The following is a 19,090-nucleotide window of genomic DNA, read 5'->3' as shown; positions in this document are numbered from 1 at the left end:
CACAACAATTACTTGGAAGTTATGATTATCACCTTCCCTGCTTGGTGGTCCCAAATCAATTCTTGAAACATTAAAGTTAGCTGGAGTAGCCTGACTGAGATCTTTGTCAACAATGAGCTAAGACACTTATATAAAATCATTACCATTATCTCCATCCTTTATAATCCTAGTTGTAGTCTTTAATTTTTTGGCTTTTGGAATCCTTTGCAACAATTTCCCAACTATGTTATCATTAGGCATCCTAAAAAGGTACCATCTTTCTTTTCTTTAACTATGAAATCTCCAACCAAGATGGAGAGTCTGTAGCGTCTATTTGGGAAGACATGCCAAGAGTCGACAAATCTCATATTCTTGGAGGAGTAGCCTTATTAGTCTTTTCCTAACTAAAGGGGAAATGTGGAGGGGTCTTACCTTCTATAATTCTTGAGTGTGGCTCATCTTCTTCTCTAGGATTCATATCTAAAATTTCCACATCAACATCCTAATTTTTATTTTGAGAGTTTCCTGAACTTGGTAATGGGCCACCTCCACAATTTTTTTAAAGGTGTTATTTTTATTAGGGTCTTCTCCATCTCTTCCATCAACTCCTCATGTTGCTACAGATTGTTGTGAAGATAAACCAACATGGACTATTAGAGCCATAGTACTTATGTAAGGTTGTGAATTCATGGGTGTGGTTCCTTTAGTACTTGTATTGGTACTACTTCCCCTCTTCTTTGTCAACCACTCTTACATATCTTTAAAACAATAACAATTCTAGTTTGTATATCACTAGGCTCTCTTAAACTCTGATCTATATGAACTGTTGGAAACTTGAGTTATGTTGAGTTGTGTTGTCATTGATGTCAACTTGTCTAGTGTTGTCATTAATGTCACTATGTGATATAGATGGTTCAAAATTGAGTGTTATGATGTTGTTGTGTGCTCTGGTGGTGATGTTGAGTAAGTATAGGGGCTTTCCATAAGGCTGGTGTAGTGGAAGCTTCAACATGTGGGAAATAGTATTTATATGCAAGAAATGGTATTTAATGTTCTAGTGGAAGAATGGTTTGCATTCTTTTGGTTTCAGAAGATTATGTCTTGCAATTCTGGATATAATGGTTCAAAAGTGAGTGTTATGATGTTGTTGTGTGTTCTGGTGGTGATGTTGAGTAAGTATAGGGTTTTTCCATAAGGCTGGTGTAGTGGAAGCTTCAACATGTGGGAAATAGTATTTATATGCAAGAAATGGTATTTAATGTTCTAGTGGAAGAATGGCTTGCATTCTTCTAGTTTCAGAAGATTATGTCTTGCAATTCTAGATATAATGTTCATGATTTGTGTATAACGAACTATCAATTTTTAAGGTCCTTTGTTGCTTAGATGATAGAGTTGGTTGTTGTTGTTTTTGACATTGAGGTGTCTGTTAGAACTGGTCACAATAATTCTTGGTGGTTCATTGATATCTAGATTCAAGTGTTACGGTTTTGAGGGCATATTCTTTTGGTTTGTGCAGTGTTCTAGTTCGGTTTTCTAGTGCTAGTTCGATTGGCAAGTAAAGTTGTGTTCTTATGTTGTTCTCTACTATCAATTGGTTTGGTTTTTGGTTGATTGAGGTGGTGTATATTATTTGGATCATGCTCTTTTGGTCCATATTTGCACTAAAGATTGCATTTGGATATGGTTACAAGTCACACCGTGGTGTGTAAACCTGCATTTTGTATATTGCATTGGAGGATGCTTTTGGGTCGATTGATTAACGTGCTATATTTCTTAACTACACTTTCTATTTAATGCTAACTTTGGGGGATGTGTTAGCATGTGCAGTTTATTGGAATCATTTTAGAAGGATGTGTTGTTATATGTTTGGGTCCCCTTTGTCTCCTAGAGTGGACCACATTTGATATTATTCGTGGTTGGCCTAGTTTATGTAATATTGTATATTCTACATGTGGCCAACCAAGTTGAGGGTTTTAATGAATGATCTTGTATATACATATATATGTGCGGTTGTGTGAGTTGAGCTATGGATGGAATAAATTACAAGAGTTGCACTTCCCCAACTAGATCGCCTTAATTTTTTTTATAATTGATTATATTTGTGTTACCTTTTTTGCACTTTCCTATTTTACCCATGAATTATACCTAACTTAGAGAAACCTAAGTGGGTCTCTCATGTGTTATGGTTGCATGGTGTTCAATATATTTATGTGTTTCTGTTTGTTGTGGGGCTATGTTCTTCCCCTAGATTGTGGGCTTGTGAGTGGATTTGGAGTTTGTACACTTTTACAACAAGTCTTGGCTTCCCCCTCTATAGTCTTATATGGTGCTTTCTATACTACAAGTCCATATACAAACTTGAAATCAAGGGACTAACTTGAAAAAAAGGGACTATCTACCAAGATATCCTATCCTCACAAGGCCTTGGTATGCATCATTCATTGTATACCAACATACTAAGTTCACTCAAAATTCCTAGTAGCCCTAACCAATTGTCCTATATTCTACCAAATGTGGACCTCAAGTAGAACCAAAACCTTGGAACATAGTTCCAAGTCCCTATTGATTCATTTCCCTCAATACCCTAATCCCTTTGTTCCTAATCACAAGTTCCTCCCCCGCTCCACTCTCTTTCCCATACTTGTTTCTAGCTCTGATTCAAAATTGATCCCCAAGCCTCCGAGGGTCTCTCCCACCTCCTCCCTGGTACTGAGTACCCATCTCATTGTAATTCCCAATCCCCATTCCCTCTTTTTCCTTTTATCCCTCCTTCTTTATGGGATTTGATGTAGGTCTCCTATGTTATTTTTGAATTCTAAACTTCTAGGAAAACCTTGCACCTTTGGATCCCTCCCTAACTCCTAAGTTCACCTAGACCCTTAATCCCCATAAGAACCCTTTTCCCACCCCTGTGTGCTTATTCTAGTTATAATTCCTTCCTTTGTCCATCTTTTGTTGTGCTTCTTAGGCCCTCCATGCTTAAAATCTCACTAGACACAAACTTTCACTTTCACTTCATAAGAGGCTCCTTCAATGTAGAAGACCTTGAGATGCATTTTCACCTACTCCTATTGACGACCCATCACTCCATTAATCTTGGATTTGACTCTACAACAAGGTCACTCAAAATTCCAAAATTTGATTTTATAATTGAATACTTCACATAAACTTTCACTTTCACTTCATAAGAGGCTCCTTCAATGTAGAAGACCTTGAGATGCATTTTCTCTTGGCTCAAATCATTATTCAATACAAGACGGTTTTGGTGAAAATTAATATTGGATTTGACTCTACAACAACTAGTATTCAATTATAAAATCAGATGAAATTATTACTTGAATCAAAAATAAATTTGTCAAGAGAAAATATCTTAATTATAACTATGATACTTTTTTGAGCCACTACAAATGCATCTCAAGGTCTTCTACGTTGAAGGAGCCTCTTATGAAGTGAAAGTGAAAGTTTATGTGAAGTATTCAATTATAAAATCAAATTTTGGAATTTTGAGTGACCTTGTTGTAGAGTCAAATCCAAGATTAATGGAGTGATGGGCCATCCAAGGGAGTAGGTGAAAATGCATCTCAAGGTCTTCTACGTTGAAGGAGCCTCTTATGAAGTGAAAGTGAAAGTTTATGTGAAGTGAAAGTGAAAGTTTAATGTGAGCTAATATTTTATATGGGAAGGGAAAATTAGGGAAAATTGCGAGTTGTAGAGTCAAATCCAAGATTAATGGAGTGATGGGTCGTCCATGGGAGTAGGTGAAAATGCATCTCAAGGTCTTCTACGTTGAAGGAGCCTCTTATGAAGTGAAAGTGAAAGTTTATGTGAAGTATTCAATTATAAAATCAGATGAAATTATTACTTGAATCAAAAATAAATTTGTCAAGAGAAAATATCTTAATTATAACTATGATACTTTTTTGAGCCACTACTCCCATGGAAGGCCCATCACTCCATTAATCTTGGATTTGACTCTACAACTCCTTCTTGGATTTGAGATGTTTGAAATCCTTTGACAAGGTCACTTCTAAAATATAAAATATTTGAAATCCTTTGACAAGGTCCCATATAAAATATTTTTGTTCAAACTGAAGGGCACAATTTGAAATGGAGATCTTATTATAAATACCAAGGGCACCCATGCCACCATAAAATGGTGTCATAGGATTTCTTGTCCAAAATTCCTACTCACATAAACTTTCACTTTCACTTCATAAGAGGCTCCTTCAACGTAGAAGACCTTGAGATGCATTTTCACCTACTCCCATGGAAGGCCCATCACTCCATTAATCTTGGATTTGACTCTACAACTCATTCTTGGATTTGAGATGTTTGAAATCCTTTGACAAGGTCACTTCTAAAATATAAAATATTTTAAGCATTTGAAATCCTTTGACAAGGTCACTTCTAAAATATAAAATATTTGAAATCCTTTGACAAGGTCCCATATAAAATATTTTTGTTCAAACTGAAGGGCACAATTTGAAATGGAGATCTTATTATAAATACCAAGGGCACCCATGCTACCATAAAATGGTGTCATAGGATTTCTTGTCCAAAATTCCTCATGCAAATGTTTGTCATTCATTTTGACGTTTTCATAGATTTTGATGACTCCCACATGCCATATCCATGAGTTTCATTTTCTCTTGAAGTCTCCATGAGCATCTAGATGCCAAATAAAGATTTATAAATACTAGTTCATTCTACATCAAAAGGGTCAGTCGTTGACCCTATGTTTTGGAATTGTTGTGCCTAAACATATTATGAGGTATCAACAACTGCCGCTTTGAGCTAGACATGGAGGAATGTTTCTTGTGTAGAGTAGGAAGGATTTGTAATGCACATCTTCAAGCAATGGTATGTATCCATGATAATTTGTAGTGGCTCAAAAAAGTATCATAGTTATAATTAAGATATTTTCTCTTGACAAATTTATTTTTGATTCTAGATAAATAGGTTTTGAGGAGACTCGAAACCCCTTACAACATATTTTGAAGGGACCCAAAACCTTCGAATTTTACTAGGATCCAAAACCCAAAACTGATAGCTATTGACGATACATCAAAGATAAACAACAACCTAAAACCAACCTAGCAACAAAGATATATCAATAAAACCTGGCTGAAAAGGGACGAGGCCAAAGCCTTTCACTAGCACAAGGGTTTTATCAAGGCTCCCTTAACCTTCAATATAAACCAAGGGTTTTTCTAGGCACCCATAACCTGATTAATGGGTTTTACAAGGATCCCACAACCAGAATTGGGTTTTGAATTGGCTCCCACAAGCAACAACATTTTGGGTTTTGAAAGGGCTCCTAAAACCCACACAAGAAGGGTATTCCAAATTCCCATAACCTGTAATAGAATCTCCAAGCCACAACCAAAGCCTGGTCCTAACCAGAAACAAAAACGAGCCAAACTGGGCCCTTGAAAACTACCAACATCCAGCTTGTCCCTGAGAAGAGCAAAAAACATAAGGTTTTTCCGAGCTCCCTCAACCTTAAGAGTGGGTTTTACAAGGCTCCCACTACCTGATTTGGGATTTGAGATGGCTCCCAAGACCAACAACATTTGGGGTTTTGAAAGGGCTTCCAAAACCCACAAGTTGAAACCATCAAAGATAATCTAGCTAAAAGTCAGCTCCCATCTAGCAAAGCACTTTTCCACCTCCATAGGAAAAGGAGCCACCTCCATAGGGACTGAAGATAAGCATAAAACTAGTCTAGCTTTCCAAGCGCCATTCAACCTCGCAAGAACTAGTGGCAGATGATCAAAACCATGCCAAATAACTGGAAAACTGGCTTTTAAAAAGGCTCCCAAAACCTTCAAGAGAAACCAAGGCACACAAAAACTAAACACCATACAAACAGTCACTACTATAATATCCACCTCTATAGGATAAGAATGATAGGGAATAGTTAGACTAGTGAGGAAAATAAAACAATAACCAACCAAATTTGTTGACATGATTGCAATTAAAGTTAAATGTAAGTTTGACAACTTTTAATGCATTAAAAATGCTTTGTAATATAATTTCCTTTGTTGAATATGGGTTATTGCAAGTCCATTATGGATTATTAAGTATGTATGTTACATGAAATGCATAGTTTAGATGTAAATGCAATCTAGTTCTATGGATACTTTTTCAGTTTTGGCTCCTTCCTCTTTAATGTTCATGGCATTGTTGAGCAATGGGATATGCATTGATTCACACTGGTGATGGATCAATCATCTCTCATTAAAATAGCCTCTATTCCTATTAGAGTAAGGGTAGATTAGTTTTATTTTAGATTATGCATATTGTTCATGAAGCAATATTACAAATTAGGAAACAAATCTCAAGCAATCATAAAGAGCTAAATCATCTATGCATCATGTCTAACATACATCTACACCTTGCTATTGTGTATGAAACATCAAATGGGACCATTTAAAGCATTAAAATACTATTTTTACTTGTAGGTGCATGTGCAAGGTATTATCAACTTTATAAAAGTCTAATGCAACTTATTGATCTTGACCTAGTGACAAATATAAGGGTCAAGTGTTCATTTGAGTATAGTTGTCGATTGTTGTCATTCTACATCTTAATTGGTTCAAAACTCTACTAAGGATACCTTGAGGAATAGCCCAGTGGGGTGGGGTAGTTGGTCCAAAGTCTTTGATCTAGGTTTATGAGGTCTTAAGGTCAACTCCATGTGTTGCAACTTACTCAATGGTGGTGTCTTCCAGACAGATGGCTGGTGGCTTTTAAGCAATTGTCACCATGCCCAAAGATTAGTCTCGCTTAGCTCGCCCTAAAGGCATAAGAAAAAAATACAAGAATACCTTTAGGAATACTGTCTCTAGTTTAAGCTAAGTCTAATGTGCAAGAGAGAGTATCCACTTGTGTTCATTGGACTTTAACCATCCTCAATCTATTAAAAACCGCTATTTTTGCCTTTTTGATAATAAATCCCTAGCTTTGGGACCCAAAATAAATGATCTTATGACTATGACACACTAACATTCTCTTAGATTCCAAAACCAATTGTTCCTACTTACTCCTTATTCAACTACCTATCTTCATAATAATAAGTACAAATTGAATGTTTTGGATCACCTTCTAGACCTGTGCACATATTGGCTACTCTCCCCTAGTAAGAACAAGAAGAAGGAAATTAGAATTTAAATTTGAAATTGGTATAAAAATACTAGGCAACTAGATTGTTGTGCACGCGTAGGATATTTTTTCCCTAGTATAAAATAAATATCCCCCCACCTCCACCGTGTTCGTTGTTCCCACCACATACAAACTTCACCATAATATTGTACATGAATTTGGCCACCTATCATTGCCCTCATTTTCAGTGACGTGTCACATTTCTCTCAGGGACCCGTTTTATACCTGTCAATGTGGACCGCCGCATCAAAGAGACTTCTAAAATATGACCTAATACACGTAATTCCAACATCTTGTCTCATTCTATACCTAAACGTGTTAATCCAGTGGGAAATCTCCCTCACGTGCGTTTTCTTTTTCTAGAAAGAAATAAAGCCGCCTTTCGTCAGTATGCGCGGCTGGCCAGTCTACAAATCAAATCTAACCACAATAATTTTTAATTTCTTTTCAACGAGAATAGAATCTTTTTGGTAGAGAAATTGGTGGAGGCTCTTTATAATCAGGGTGAGACTAAATCAATAAATCAACTACCCTGAAGACCTTCGGGTCTAGACGCCATTGTTTGTTCTGCTATACATACAGAGCAATACCCATTCTGTAATTACAGAAGCCGCCATTATTATTCTGATCTTGAGGGTGCTGAATAATACTGGTGTGCAAGGAAAAAATGATGAAAATTGTATTCATTGTATTGTGTTTACTGTATCTGGGTATGGCTAATGCCGAATGCCCACTCGACCTTGATTATGTGACTGAATGGAACTGGAATACATCCTTCTGCCGATCTGTTCAGACTGGTGATAATGTCGAAAATTGCCGCACATCTCTCAGAACTGTGTTTGGTGTGGGGCTTTCTCAGTACCTGAAAGAAAAATCCCTTTTTGAATTGCCTGATTATGCCTCTGCAACTGCCTGTGTGGACAAATTTCAGCAGCTGCTCACTTCAATGGGATTTCCCTCAAATTTGACCCAGACCTCTTTTTATAAGGCATCTGAATTTGTCTCAGGACCGAGTCTGTGTGATGGCATAGAGACAGTGGAAGATTGGAATGAGACAGTGGGCGTGACTTCAGTGGATACAACCTGCAAAGGGGATCTTTCATCAGATTCTGCCTGTACTTCCTGTTTTAATAGTGGGCAAGTTGTTCTGAGCCAAATTACAAACAGAATCAGTAATATCACAGCGGCAAAGAGTCTGAAATGTTACTATTTCTTGTGCCTGTATGCTGCAGGTGTGGTGAATGAATTCGGGCCCAAGAACAAAGCCACGGCTTCCTGTGTTCTTCGGGTGCAATTTGCAGCCGAGGGAAATTCAAACCACAGGGTTTTGATCTATGGTCTGATGGGTGCTGCTGTGGGATTCCTGGTGCTCACCAGTATAGGCGTGGGGTACCTTTTGTGGGCTAAGAGGAAGGGCAACGCTAAGCACAGGCGTTTTGTGAGGCTCAACAGAAGTTTTCTGAAGAGTGCTGTGAAGCCCAACATGGGTGCAGTCTGGTTCAGCTTACAGAAGATCAAAGATGCAACCCACAATTTCAGTCCCAAAAATATCATCGGACAGGGCGGATTTGGGACTGTTTATAAGGGAGTCCTTTCGGATGGTAGTCTGGTTGCTGTCAAGAGAATGAAGAACTCCAATATGGAAGGGGATTCTGATTTCATAAACGAGGTGGAGATCATTGACAGGATTAGGCACAGGAATCTGGTTGTTTTGAGAGGCTTTGGGGTTTCCAGTGACGACATTGAAGGGCAGCAGCAGTTTCTTGTCTATGATTACATGGTTAATGGGAGCCTGGATGAGCATATTTTTGAACAGGGGAACAAAAACAGGGCACCCCTGAATTGGGAGCAGAGGAGGAACATCGCCATTGGTACTGCTAAAGGATTGTGTTATCTTCACCATGGCGTTCAGCCTGCAATTTATCACAGAGACATCAAGGCTACTAACATTCTACTGGATGATGACATGAATGCCTGTGTTGCAGATTTTGGGCTGGCAAGGATTACTACTCAGGGCCAATCTCAGATGACCACAAGAATTGCCGGTACCCATGGCTACCTGGCCCCTGAATATGCTCTCTACGGACAGCTTACAGACAAGAGTGATGTTTACAGTTTTGGGGTCGTTTTGCTGGAGATTATGAGCGGCAGAAAGGCTCTGCATGGTTCTGTAGAACAGCCCTCGGATTATCTTATCACCGATTGGGCATGGAAGCTTGTAAAGGCAGGCAAAATTGTGCAGGTCATAGATCCCAGAATCCCTCAAGATGGGCATCAGGACATCATGGAGAGGTTTGTGCTTGTGGGTATACTGTGTGCCCATGTAATGGTAGCATTCAGACCAAGCATGAGTGAAGTTTTGAAGATGCTGGAAGGGGATGCCCCAATTCCCACAATTCCAGAGAGGCCTTTGCCTCTGGCAAATCTTACAACTTTCACAGATGAGTATGGTTCCTTCCTGGATTCAATCTCGCACCCCTCTTTCAGCTCAACTGTTATGTTACGGTGACTTACTGTGCCATTCACAAACTTCTTCTGTTCGAATCCTCCATGTTCAATTCTTTCCCCCTGTACGTACATGTATAGGTATATCCGGCTTTGTATTATTAATATCAATTTCAGTTCTATACTTCATTACAGAGAGCTTGTTCTGCATATACAGTGTCCAGTACAGCACTTTTTTAGTCTTTTCATGGAACTAAATTTTTGTTTAACAGTTTTTTAATTAGAGTTTTCAATGGGCACACTGAATCACAGTACAAGAGTTGATTTCAGATGGGGTTTTCCTAGTTGTAAATCCAGTCAATGTACGCTACAGATTCATTCCAGAGTACTTGGATTTCATACACACCGTACCGTACAGAAGTTTCCTTTTACAGAATTCTTTTGCATTACTGTTTACGGAAAACTGAAGTCGATTAAGACGCCCGTAAAGTTTTGTGTCGAATATTTCTTGGGGGATAGTTAAAACGGGGTTGCCTAATTGGACGGATTTCCTGTTTTAGATTGCTTATAAAAGAAGCTAAAGATAGATATAAATGACATTTGTGAAGTATATCCACAAATTAGATGAAGGCTATGAGTGGTAGAGGAAGTCCATACGTTATTGTGTTTCTTTTCCCTCAATTTGACACTCATACACTAATGTGTTATTTTCAACTTTATTATGCTAGGTGTATCATTTTTCTAATGAATATGAAAGAAACAAATTTAATATGTGTGATAGACTTTTGACTTTTGAGATAGTGCTATTTTTATAAAAGCTTTTTAAAATATATTATATTATAAAAAATATGAATGAAAAAGTCTTACATCAAATATTATGTAATGTAGGGTTTTAAACAATATATTGATAGAGAAAAATAAAAAAGTTGTTCAATATTCCTCGATACTAGATTGGTAATGAAACCAATGTTTACAAAAAAGATGGGTTTAGTTGGCTACAATCATTTATTCAAATCAGTTGCTAAGATCTAAGAGAAAAAACAGTTCTAGAATAGACAAATCTGATATGGGACCAAAGCAAGACGAAAATTAGTAGGAGCATAAACATTAGTGAGAAAAATGGAACCACTAGAATCAAATTGAAAAGCCACCACTAATAAGGAATATTTGCTTGTTGTCCAACAACCTGAGTGAGCCTACGAGGTTCCCCTAAGCAAGCCATCCTTTTAGTAGAACATGGAGCCCCTATATACTAATATTTATAATCTTCCCAAATATTAGAAGGAAGGATAACCATTTCTTCCATAGAGTGTTTAGTGTCCTAAAGCAAGATGATAGAAAGGTTGTGATCCCTTATAAGATCTTGAACAACCATTTGATAAGGGGTACTACTAAAGCCTCGAGAATTCCAAGAAATCACAATAATTGTTGGGGAGTATAGAAGTGATTATCTAATGTTTCAAATAAGCCAAATTCCGCAAGTGATTCATCTATTATTTTCACTATTTGATAATCAAAAATTTTCTCCCTACCTTAGAAAACTTATCTAATTCCCCTTTTCTGAGATTTATTTTCTAGGGTCCTAATAGAGGGAAATATTTCTTCTTACCATCATCCTTTACTTTGGGGCATCAAGAGCATCTAGCATGTGACACTATCAACAATACCTTCAATAAGAGCCTCTATCAAAGTGGGAGAAGTTGCAACTAGAATCTTGAATTGAAAAAATATTGGCTTTTTTATGCTAAATAGATTCCTCAAGATGATTGGAAGAAGTGGGAACCCTTATTTGGATAACATATGTATGTCTATTGAAAAAGTCAATCTTTTTAGGTTCGATAAGGTACAAAAATTAAAAATATTCAAGCCCTAATTAGTTACATGGATATTTTCATGAAAAGAGGATTTAAGTTCTTTAAAATTCTCAAGGGCATCAAACCTATTATTAAAGTTTCCCCTTAGGAGATCCTTTTTCTAATGATTCACATTCTTCCCCTTATTCTAATATTTCATAGAAATAAACCCATTCGAGTCTATCTATCTTCTACATGAGATGGAGCTTTCCCTTTTTCCTTGATCTTAGTTGCTAATATCTCTAGAAAGGATTGAGAAACCCCTAGAGCCTTCTTTAGAGAGCTAATTTGCAAACTCCCATAAGCATGGCAAACATGACATCTAAAAGAGAGAGCTTCATAATTTATTTGCTGGATCCATTATGTGTTTCTCAATACAATCTCTAAAGAATTATGAAACAAATTATTTAGGTCGGTTTCAACACAAATGCATAATAGGTTGTTACCTTTCTCTCAAGCATGTGGTGAGAAGAGCCCAAGGGTTTCCTAAAAATAACCAATATATATTACAAAATATCATGTATTTAGAATTCCATAGAAAGCCAAAGGAGGTGGATCTAGACTAGAGTTTTAAAAAGGAGCCCCTCCACTGGATCAAAACCCACATACTAAACCTTGATGAATAAATCCACTTCATTGTGAAAATACAAATCACCTTCAAAGATCATATTACAATTAATCACTTGACAAGACAATTGAGAAATAGCCATTAATTGCACTTGAGTAATCTCCTTTTCTCTTTCTATTTGACAAGTCCTTTGAGCCCAAGATTCCAAGAAGGGTAGACAAAACCTAATGCCCCTACATTTGTAGATTAGAGCATGCTCAAATAAGTGGAGCACATCATCTACAATCAAGTTTGAATTTATGTCCAAAATAGAATGTTCGGCACTTTTTTTCAAGAATCATTTTGATTTGGGATGGTTTTTCAATTTCTCATCAAATTGAATTTTATCAATTGCATGCACCAAAATATGAACTACATTATCATACTCGAAAGAAGAAGATCCATCAATTTAAGTGACATCAATAAAAAATGAAAAAGCAAGATCCCCTTGACCTTCAATCACTATCATAACAAAACATAAAAAATCCGGCAACCAAAATAGACCAATGAAAAAGGGGGAAAATACTACCCACCCCAATCTGAAGCCACATCAAACACCAATAGGCCATGTCTCATGTAGATCCTAAGGCTAAAAGCCTTCATCAATGCATAAACTTGTAGCTTCAAGCTATAGTGACAGCCCTAAACTCCATCACTAGCACAATTTGGTCAATCCTTTTTACTAATATGCATTATATGACCTTACATAAAAAGTTTGGAGTGTAATTTATTTCTCTATTTTTTTAATAGATGTGATGCTAATATACCATTTGGTCAATGGGCCCTTGGTCTACTGGTGAAGTTGAATGGCTCTAAATGAGCCCACCACGGATCAAGTCTTGTTGAGTGCAAGGCTACGACATCATAAGGGATGAGGCTGGGATCATGCCCCAGACAAATTTGAAGGAATGGATACCCCTCAGTCCTTGGCTCTTAGCCGAAGAGGTTCAGTCTATTGGCTCGTGCCCCGTATCGGGTGGCAAAAAATACTTTGTGAAGGCCCTCGCTGAACTGACAGCCGTGGACTTCATGCCCTTGCTGGGCTGTCGTGCTCACAGATCTGGATCTCCATCAAAAGAAAATAAAATATACCACTTGAACTGTAACATGTTCACCGACAGAACTATTGCCGACTAAATGGCGGCGAGAGAAACCTGTTTAAAAGTCTTTGTATTACATCATTTGAAAAGATTGAGGTTAAAGAAAGGAATTAAAAGTAAAACGTAACTTTTCACTAGCCCGATTTAATGGAGACAGATAGTGCGATTTTTGCTGTCCATACGCTATTGTCTCTAATTTTTTTCAACTGGAACATTAGCAGGTGAAAAGTTTCGTTGAAATCGAGATGCAGACACAAAAGTTTTGTTGTGTACGTTTTCTTAAGCAGACGGGCAGCCCTTGTAAATTTGGTGGTGTTTTTCTCAACAAATATTTCCAGTCATAATCATACCAGGTCGCAATAGGCATGTAGGTGAAACAAACAAGGAAAATTAATTAAATTAAAAAAAATTGAATTAGATTGGTATTTCTATTTAACACGTTTTTATTGAAATTGTAATGGATATGTAGATAGGGACGTGTAAGGTGACCAAAAACTTTTAAAAAATTAGTAATTTAAATAAATATTTCATATATTAAAAATAGAATTAATTAGATTGACGCTTGCATGTTTTTTTAATTAAAAGTTGTGATTGATATGTAGATAGAAATTTTAAAGTGAAAGAAATTAAAAAAAAAAAAATCCAACAAATAAAAAAAGTTTGTTTACATACATACATACATTTACACATTTATACATACATACACACACACGCGTATACACACACACACACGTGTGCACGTGCGTGTGTATATATATACGCACGTGTGTGTATGTATGTGTGTATGTAGATGTAGATGTGCATGTGCATACGTATACGTATATGTATATATTGATTTAATATATTATAAACTTGAATAAAAATGAACTTGTAACAATAAACTTGTCAAAACAATACATACATACATACATACATACATAACTCAATTTATAAGAAGAATTAACAAGTGTAAATTGAAGACTTTTTTTTGTAACGTTCTTTTAATTTATTTTATCTTTTTGGATCCCATTAAAAGCTATATTTGTTATTAATATAATTATAATTATGAATTTTTTTTAAAGGCACAAGAAGATTGTGCTAGTGTAAACATACAAAATATCACACAATGTATAAAATGCCATATTTCTATTTTGCTACACTAAAATTTGAAATCTTATTGTGATGTTAGGAAAAGGGTGTTGTGCACCTTGTACGAGGAAAAAATATTTAAATTATGCGAAATATATATTTATATGTGGTGCATCTTTAGGAGACATAGTTAGTAACATTAAACATTTATTTTGGTCTACTTATAAATTCGTATTAACATTGGTTAGATATTTTATATGTGGATTGCACATTGAAAAAAAAAAATATTGTTAACATTTAGTACCAAAAAGTAAATGTTGGGATCAATGGTTTTGTGCACTCCAATTTTAAATCAAACTCATCGTCTTGTACTTTAGCTAGTTGGGATTGCCTTGAAACCTGATGCTATTGTGACTTTGAAGGAAAACACTACCTCATCATCGTTGTCATCAAATTGCTCATAAATTAGATTAGAAGTGAGGGCTGCAGATGGATTGTTAGCATTCACAGTGAAATTTTGACCAACATGTCAACATAAAGATCTCTAAACTTATCTTCTTCTTCCATGTGTGACGGTTATTAAAATAATTCATAAGTAGAATACTTCTCATTTGCATTAGACCGAAGGTTTCTAAAGCCTTTGCTTTTTATAAGCTTCCCATTCATATTCTTGTCATTTCTACTTTATGGTTCGATGGATGTTTGTACAGGTTGGGAGTATGCTAACAAAAGGATGTGGAATTTGGCTTTATGCCTGCCAATTTTTTCTTTGCTTGAAAATTATAAGGTATATTTGAAACAAATCTAGTTTTTGTATATCTTACAATCACTTCAAACCATGAGACAATATTTATTTGAGGCATTTTGTCACACGGTTCGTGAGATATGTCTATGTTTCTACATTTTGCATACATATCTACTAGGGTAATTGTAACTATAACAACTAACAAAATTTCTTAACTAATTGTGGTATTTTAAACTCTCCATTTGACCCTTCACAGTCACATGATTCATTGTTAGAGCTAGATCAAACATGGAGAGAATGATCTCTACCAAACTAAATAGAGAGATACCAATTGAAACCAAAATAAGTCAAATTTGGTGATGTCAATTGTTGAATCACTTGAGTGCTCTTGCACTAGACACACCAGATAGATAAAATTTTGTGAGTAGAACTCACAAAATGGAGTTAGGTAATAGGACTACCTTTTCGGGTTGTAAACAACATACAATGAACTCTATCATTGTGTCAAGTACATAAAACCAATTATTTTCCCTCTTCTTCCAACATCTCGTTGGAACAACTATTATCCTCCTACAATTCTTCTCCTTACTCTTCTCTTCACTCATGGAGTTGCATCCACCATGTGTCGTTCTCCTTTGCCAAAGTCTTTCCCCTCTAATCTTCTCCTTCGTGGGATCCAACCCACCATTAGCCAACCGCCTCCACCAAAAAATCTCTTCGCTCTCCTCTTTCGTGGGTTTTGACCCTCTACAAACTGACCACCTCCACCAAGTCTCATAGACGATATCCTTTACTACTTCCACATGCAAACACACCATATCCCCATACAAATATACATCTAGACAACTCTTTGCATCCACTATCTTATTCAAATCAAATTTTTGATTACACAAATTAAAATTTACCTCTACTTCTGCAATGCCCTCTTCATCACCTCTCACTACAACTATAACCTCTCTAGGTAGCTCATCTTCTTTCTCATCTTCTTTACCTGAAATGATCTCTTCAACAAGGAACACATTACCTTAATCAAGTTCTTGATGATCCTCACCTGCAACCTCTACCTTTTGAACTTCTTCCTCTCCTACTACCTTAGCTTGTGAGGTACTTTCATCTCCATCATATTCTCTACTTTCACTCATCAATTGATGGTCCATCATGACCATTTTATCCTCTCTTCTATTTTCATCTCTCACATAATTTCTTTCCTTATTTTTACTTGTGTGGTATGCTCTCACTTCTTTCTCCTTTCAACTGCAACTGTCCTTCTTTAAGGGAATTTTCCACATCCCATAACTCTCTTCCTAATTGTAGCATCGTAAATTGTACGCACTTGCTAGGGTGGTACAATTTCACACCTAGTTTAGCACCCGCCTTGGCGCATTTTGCATTTTGCATTGCATTTCCCCTTTAGCACTTAATTAATTAAATTAATTAGGTCTAAGGTCCTATTTTATCATCTCCCATATCATAAAGTTGGGCCCTTTCATTAAAGTGTGCCCCTTTCATTTTGTTCCTCCAATACATCATTTAATCAAAAACCCTAATTAGGTCCTATTTTGAACTTGGGGGCTTGATTTCGAGGGTCAAAACATCTCAAAATCACCTGTAACTTCGGGATTCTCTCTAAAATCATCATATTCGACAGTCCTGAAAATTTGGTGAAAAGTTGTCAGGACCATGGCGCCCGGAGTGCAACATGGTCCCGGACATTTTTCCCAAAATTTTAGGGGCGCAATCCAATCATAAAATAAAGCTTAACCCCAAGAAATTGGCAGGATATTCAATCTCTAGGTCGGCCAAAAGTTGAAATTAAGACCTAGGGTTTCATATATAAGAGCTCTCTTTCTTCATTTGAAAGGATCAAGAATTTTGGCTTTCGAGGACCTTCTATGCAGCGAAAGAGCAGATCTTTGAAGACTTCAATAACATTCAACATCCATCCATCAAGCATTTATCAATTTCATTCATCCATTTAGGGCTTGGAAGACATTGAAGAACAATAGGAGATTACCGACTGAAGATTGGCTTGTACCCCTCCCTTGGGGGTTGGGTATGATTTCATGTTGTTTTCATGTCTTTGCATAAGCTTCAATATATCACTTATTCATGCTTTAGATCACTTTGCATCTTGATTTAGAGCATTTACGTTATCATTTACAAGCAATTAGGGTTTACTTTCTAGGTTGCTCTAGTTTGCTTTCTTGCATTTAAGGACCTTGCACACACACTAGGTCTCCACACACAATACATTTTACAATACAACTTGGCTATTCGTGGAGGTGGAAATCACCGAAGCGGGGGTTTGACTAAGGCAAAACCCTATATAGCCGCCCATACCCTTTTCAGATATAAGTGCAGGTTTCGGGACTCGGACGACGCCGCAGGTTGCAGATCCGGGAGAAGCAGACTGAGACCGACCTTCCCACCAAATTTCAGAGCAAAAGACCAGGACAGGGGCGTGGGCCGCCCTGGTCCTGCCAGGACAGGGGTGTTGGGCGCCCTGGTCCCTAGGACAGGGGCGCTGGGCGCCCTGGTCCTCCTGACAGACAGCAGTTTTCAGCATTTTTGACAGCTTTCCAGGTTGCAAAACAGCAGTTTCCGGAGCAGTTTCAGGGGTAGAATCAGGACAGTGGCGCCCGCGCCCCCGTCCCGAACATTTTCAGTCAGATTTTAACTCCGGGTACGCATTTGCATTCTTGTCTTGTCCTTGTGTTTACAACTTTCCATTATTTAAGTTCAATTCTGCAATCTTGTTATTAGTTCATACTTGCACTTTGGGGTTAGGGATTGAACTTGCATCATTTTATCTTTCAATTACAACAAAGGAATAGAAATCCTAATAGGTAGCCCGTGGCTCTCTCTTCCACAAAAAGAAGTAGCCAATTGTGTGATACCTCTAGGCTCTTTCGTATTCCACAAATGTGTGATTGAAAGTGAGATTAGGGCATGTTTGCTTAGTGTCACTTTTTCTCCTACACACTAATATCATTCCAAAACCTAAATCATCACGAGTATCCTCATGAACCACCTCATCTTCCTCTTCAAACTCATCCTCTCATCTGCTACAATCATTTTGAGCTCTCCACAACTGCTCCACACTTTCAACTCTCTTTCCACTACTTGTCCCTCTCATCTCTCAATTGTTTAAGACTCCTTAGAAAATTGCAACAATTCTCTCAATCCTTTAGATAACTCTACAACTTCAAACTTCACCCAAATGTGTTGGTGTAGATTCCACACACTCAAGACCTCTAGCTCTGATACCAATTCATACAAGATGACTCCCTTTAGTCTACAATTCAACACATAAAAATACAAAAAAAATGCAGAGACTCTTTGCTCCAAAAAACAAAAAGATTGCAATAAGAAAGTTATTTAAATCCATAAATTAGTAATTATATACTCTTTGATTACATAGTTTTATGAGATATTTTCACATGATTTTTTATAGTGGTTTATTTGTTAGCAGCAATAAAGAAGGAAGACTGAGAGGGGGGGGAGGTGAATCAGTCTTCACTGGAACACAAATAATCAAACACCAAAGTATAAACTGCAGCAACTAAAAGATAAGCAAACAAACAACACACCACACAACACCAAGATTTTTGATATGGAAAACCCGGTCAGGGGAAAAACCACGGTGAGAACCTGCCCACAATAAGATGATACTCTACAATAGTATGTGCAAATATTACAATGGGGAATGCACATGCATTCAGGCACACTATCTAGGCTCACTACCAAAAAGATATATGCCCAGAAGGCTCCAACCCTCAAGGAAGTCTCACTGACTTTTAAAATGAATCGGACTACAATCTAGGAAGAAATGAACTGCAATAGTAGCATCTAATATGCCTGATAAAAGTTCTGGTTAAGCACAATTGTCTGCTCTGCAACACTGATCTCACCACAACACTTCACCGAATGATATATCTCTTGTTCGCACAACTCTCTTTGATAATGTAGACATCACATCAACAACTAAATTACATAAGTGTATCACCTATATATACAAATCATCAACCTTGATAGCAAGGTTGGCTAAACCCTCAACCCTCAACTCATAAATACAAAAAAATACATTACACGATACAAAGATTGACCACCAGACTAATATTATGATTTA

General features: G+C 37.0%; 1 protein-coding gene across 1 annotated transcript; it reads left to right on the top strand.

The window, feature by feature from the left end:
- Nucleotides 1-7,604: 7,604 nt before the first annotated feature.
- On the top strand, nt 7,605-9,782 carry LOC131027105 (probable receptor-like protein kinase At1g11050). The gene has a single exon (XM_059221310.1). It carries the CDS (start codon nt 7,811-7,813, stop codon nt 9,650-9,652), a length of 1,842 nt encoding a protein of 613 aa, XP_059077293.1. The 5' UTR covers nt 7,605-7,810; the 3' UTR covers nt 9,653-9,782.
- Nucleotides 9,783-19,090: the final 9,308 nt, after the last annotated feature.

This window comes from Cryptomeria japonica, chromosome 5, assembly GCF_030272615.1.
Source record: "Cryptomeria japonica chromosome 5, Sugi_1.0, whole genome shotgun sequence".
NCBI lineage: Eukaryota > Viridiplantae > Streptophyta > Pinopsida > Cupressales > Cupressaceae > Cryptomeria > Cryptomeria japonica.
The sequence above is the reverse complement of the archived record's forward strand: the minus strand, read 5'-3'. Positions and strand labels throughout refer to the sequence as shown.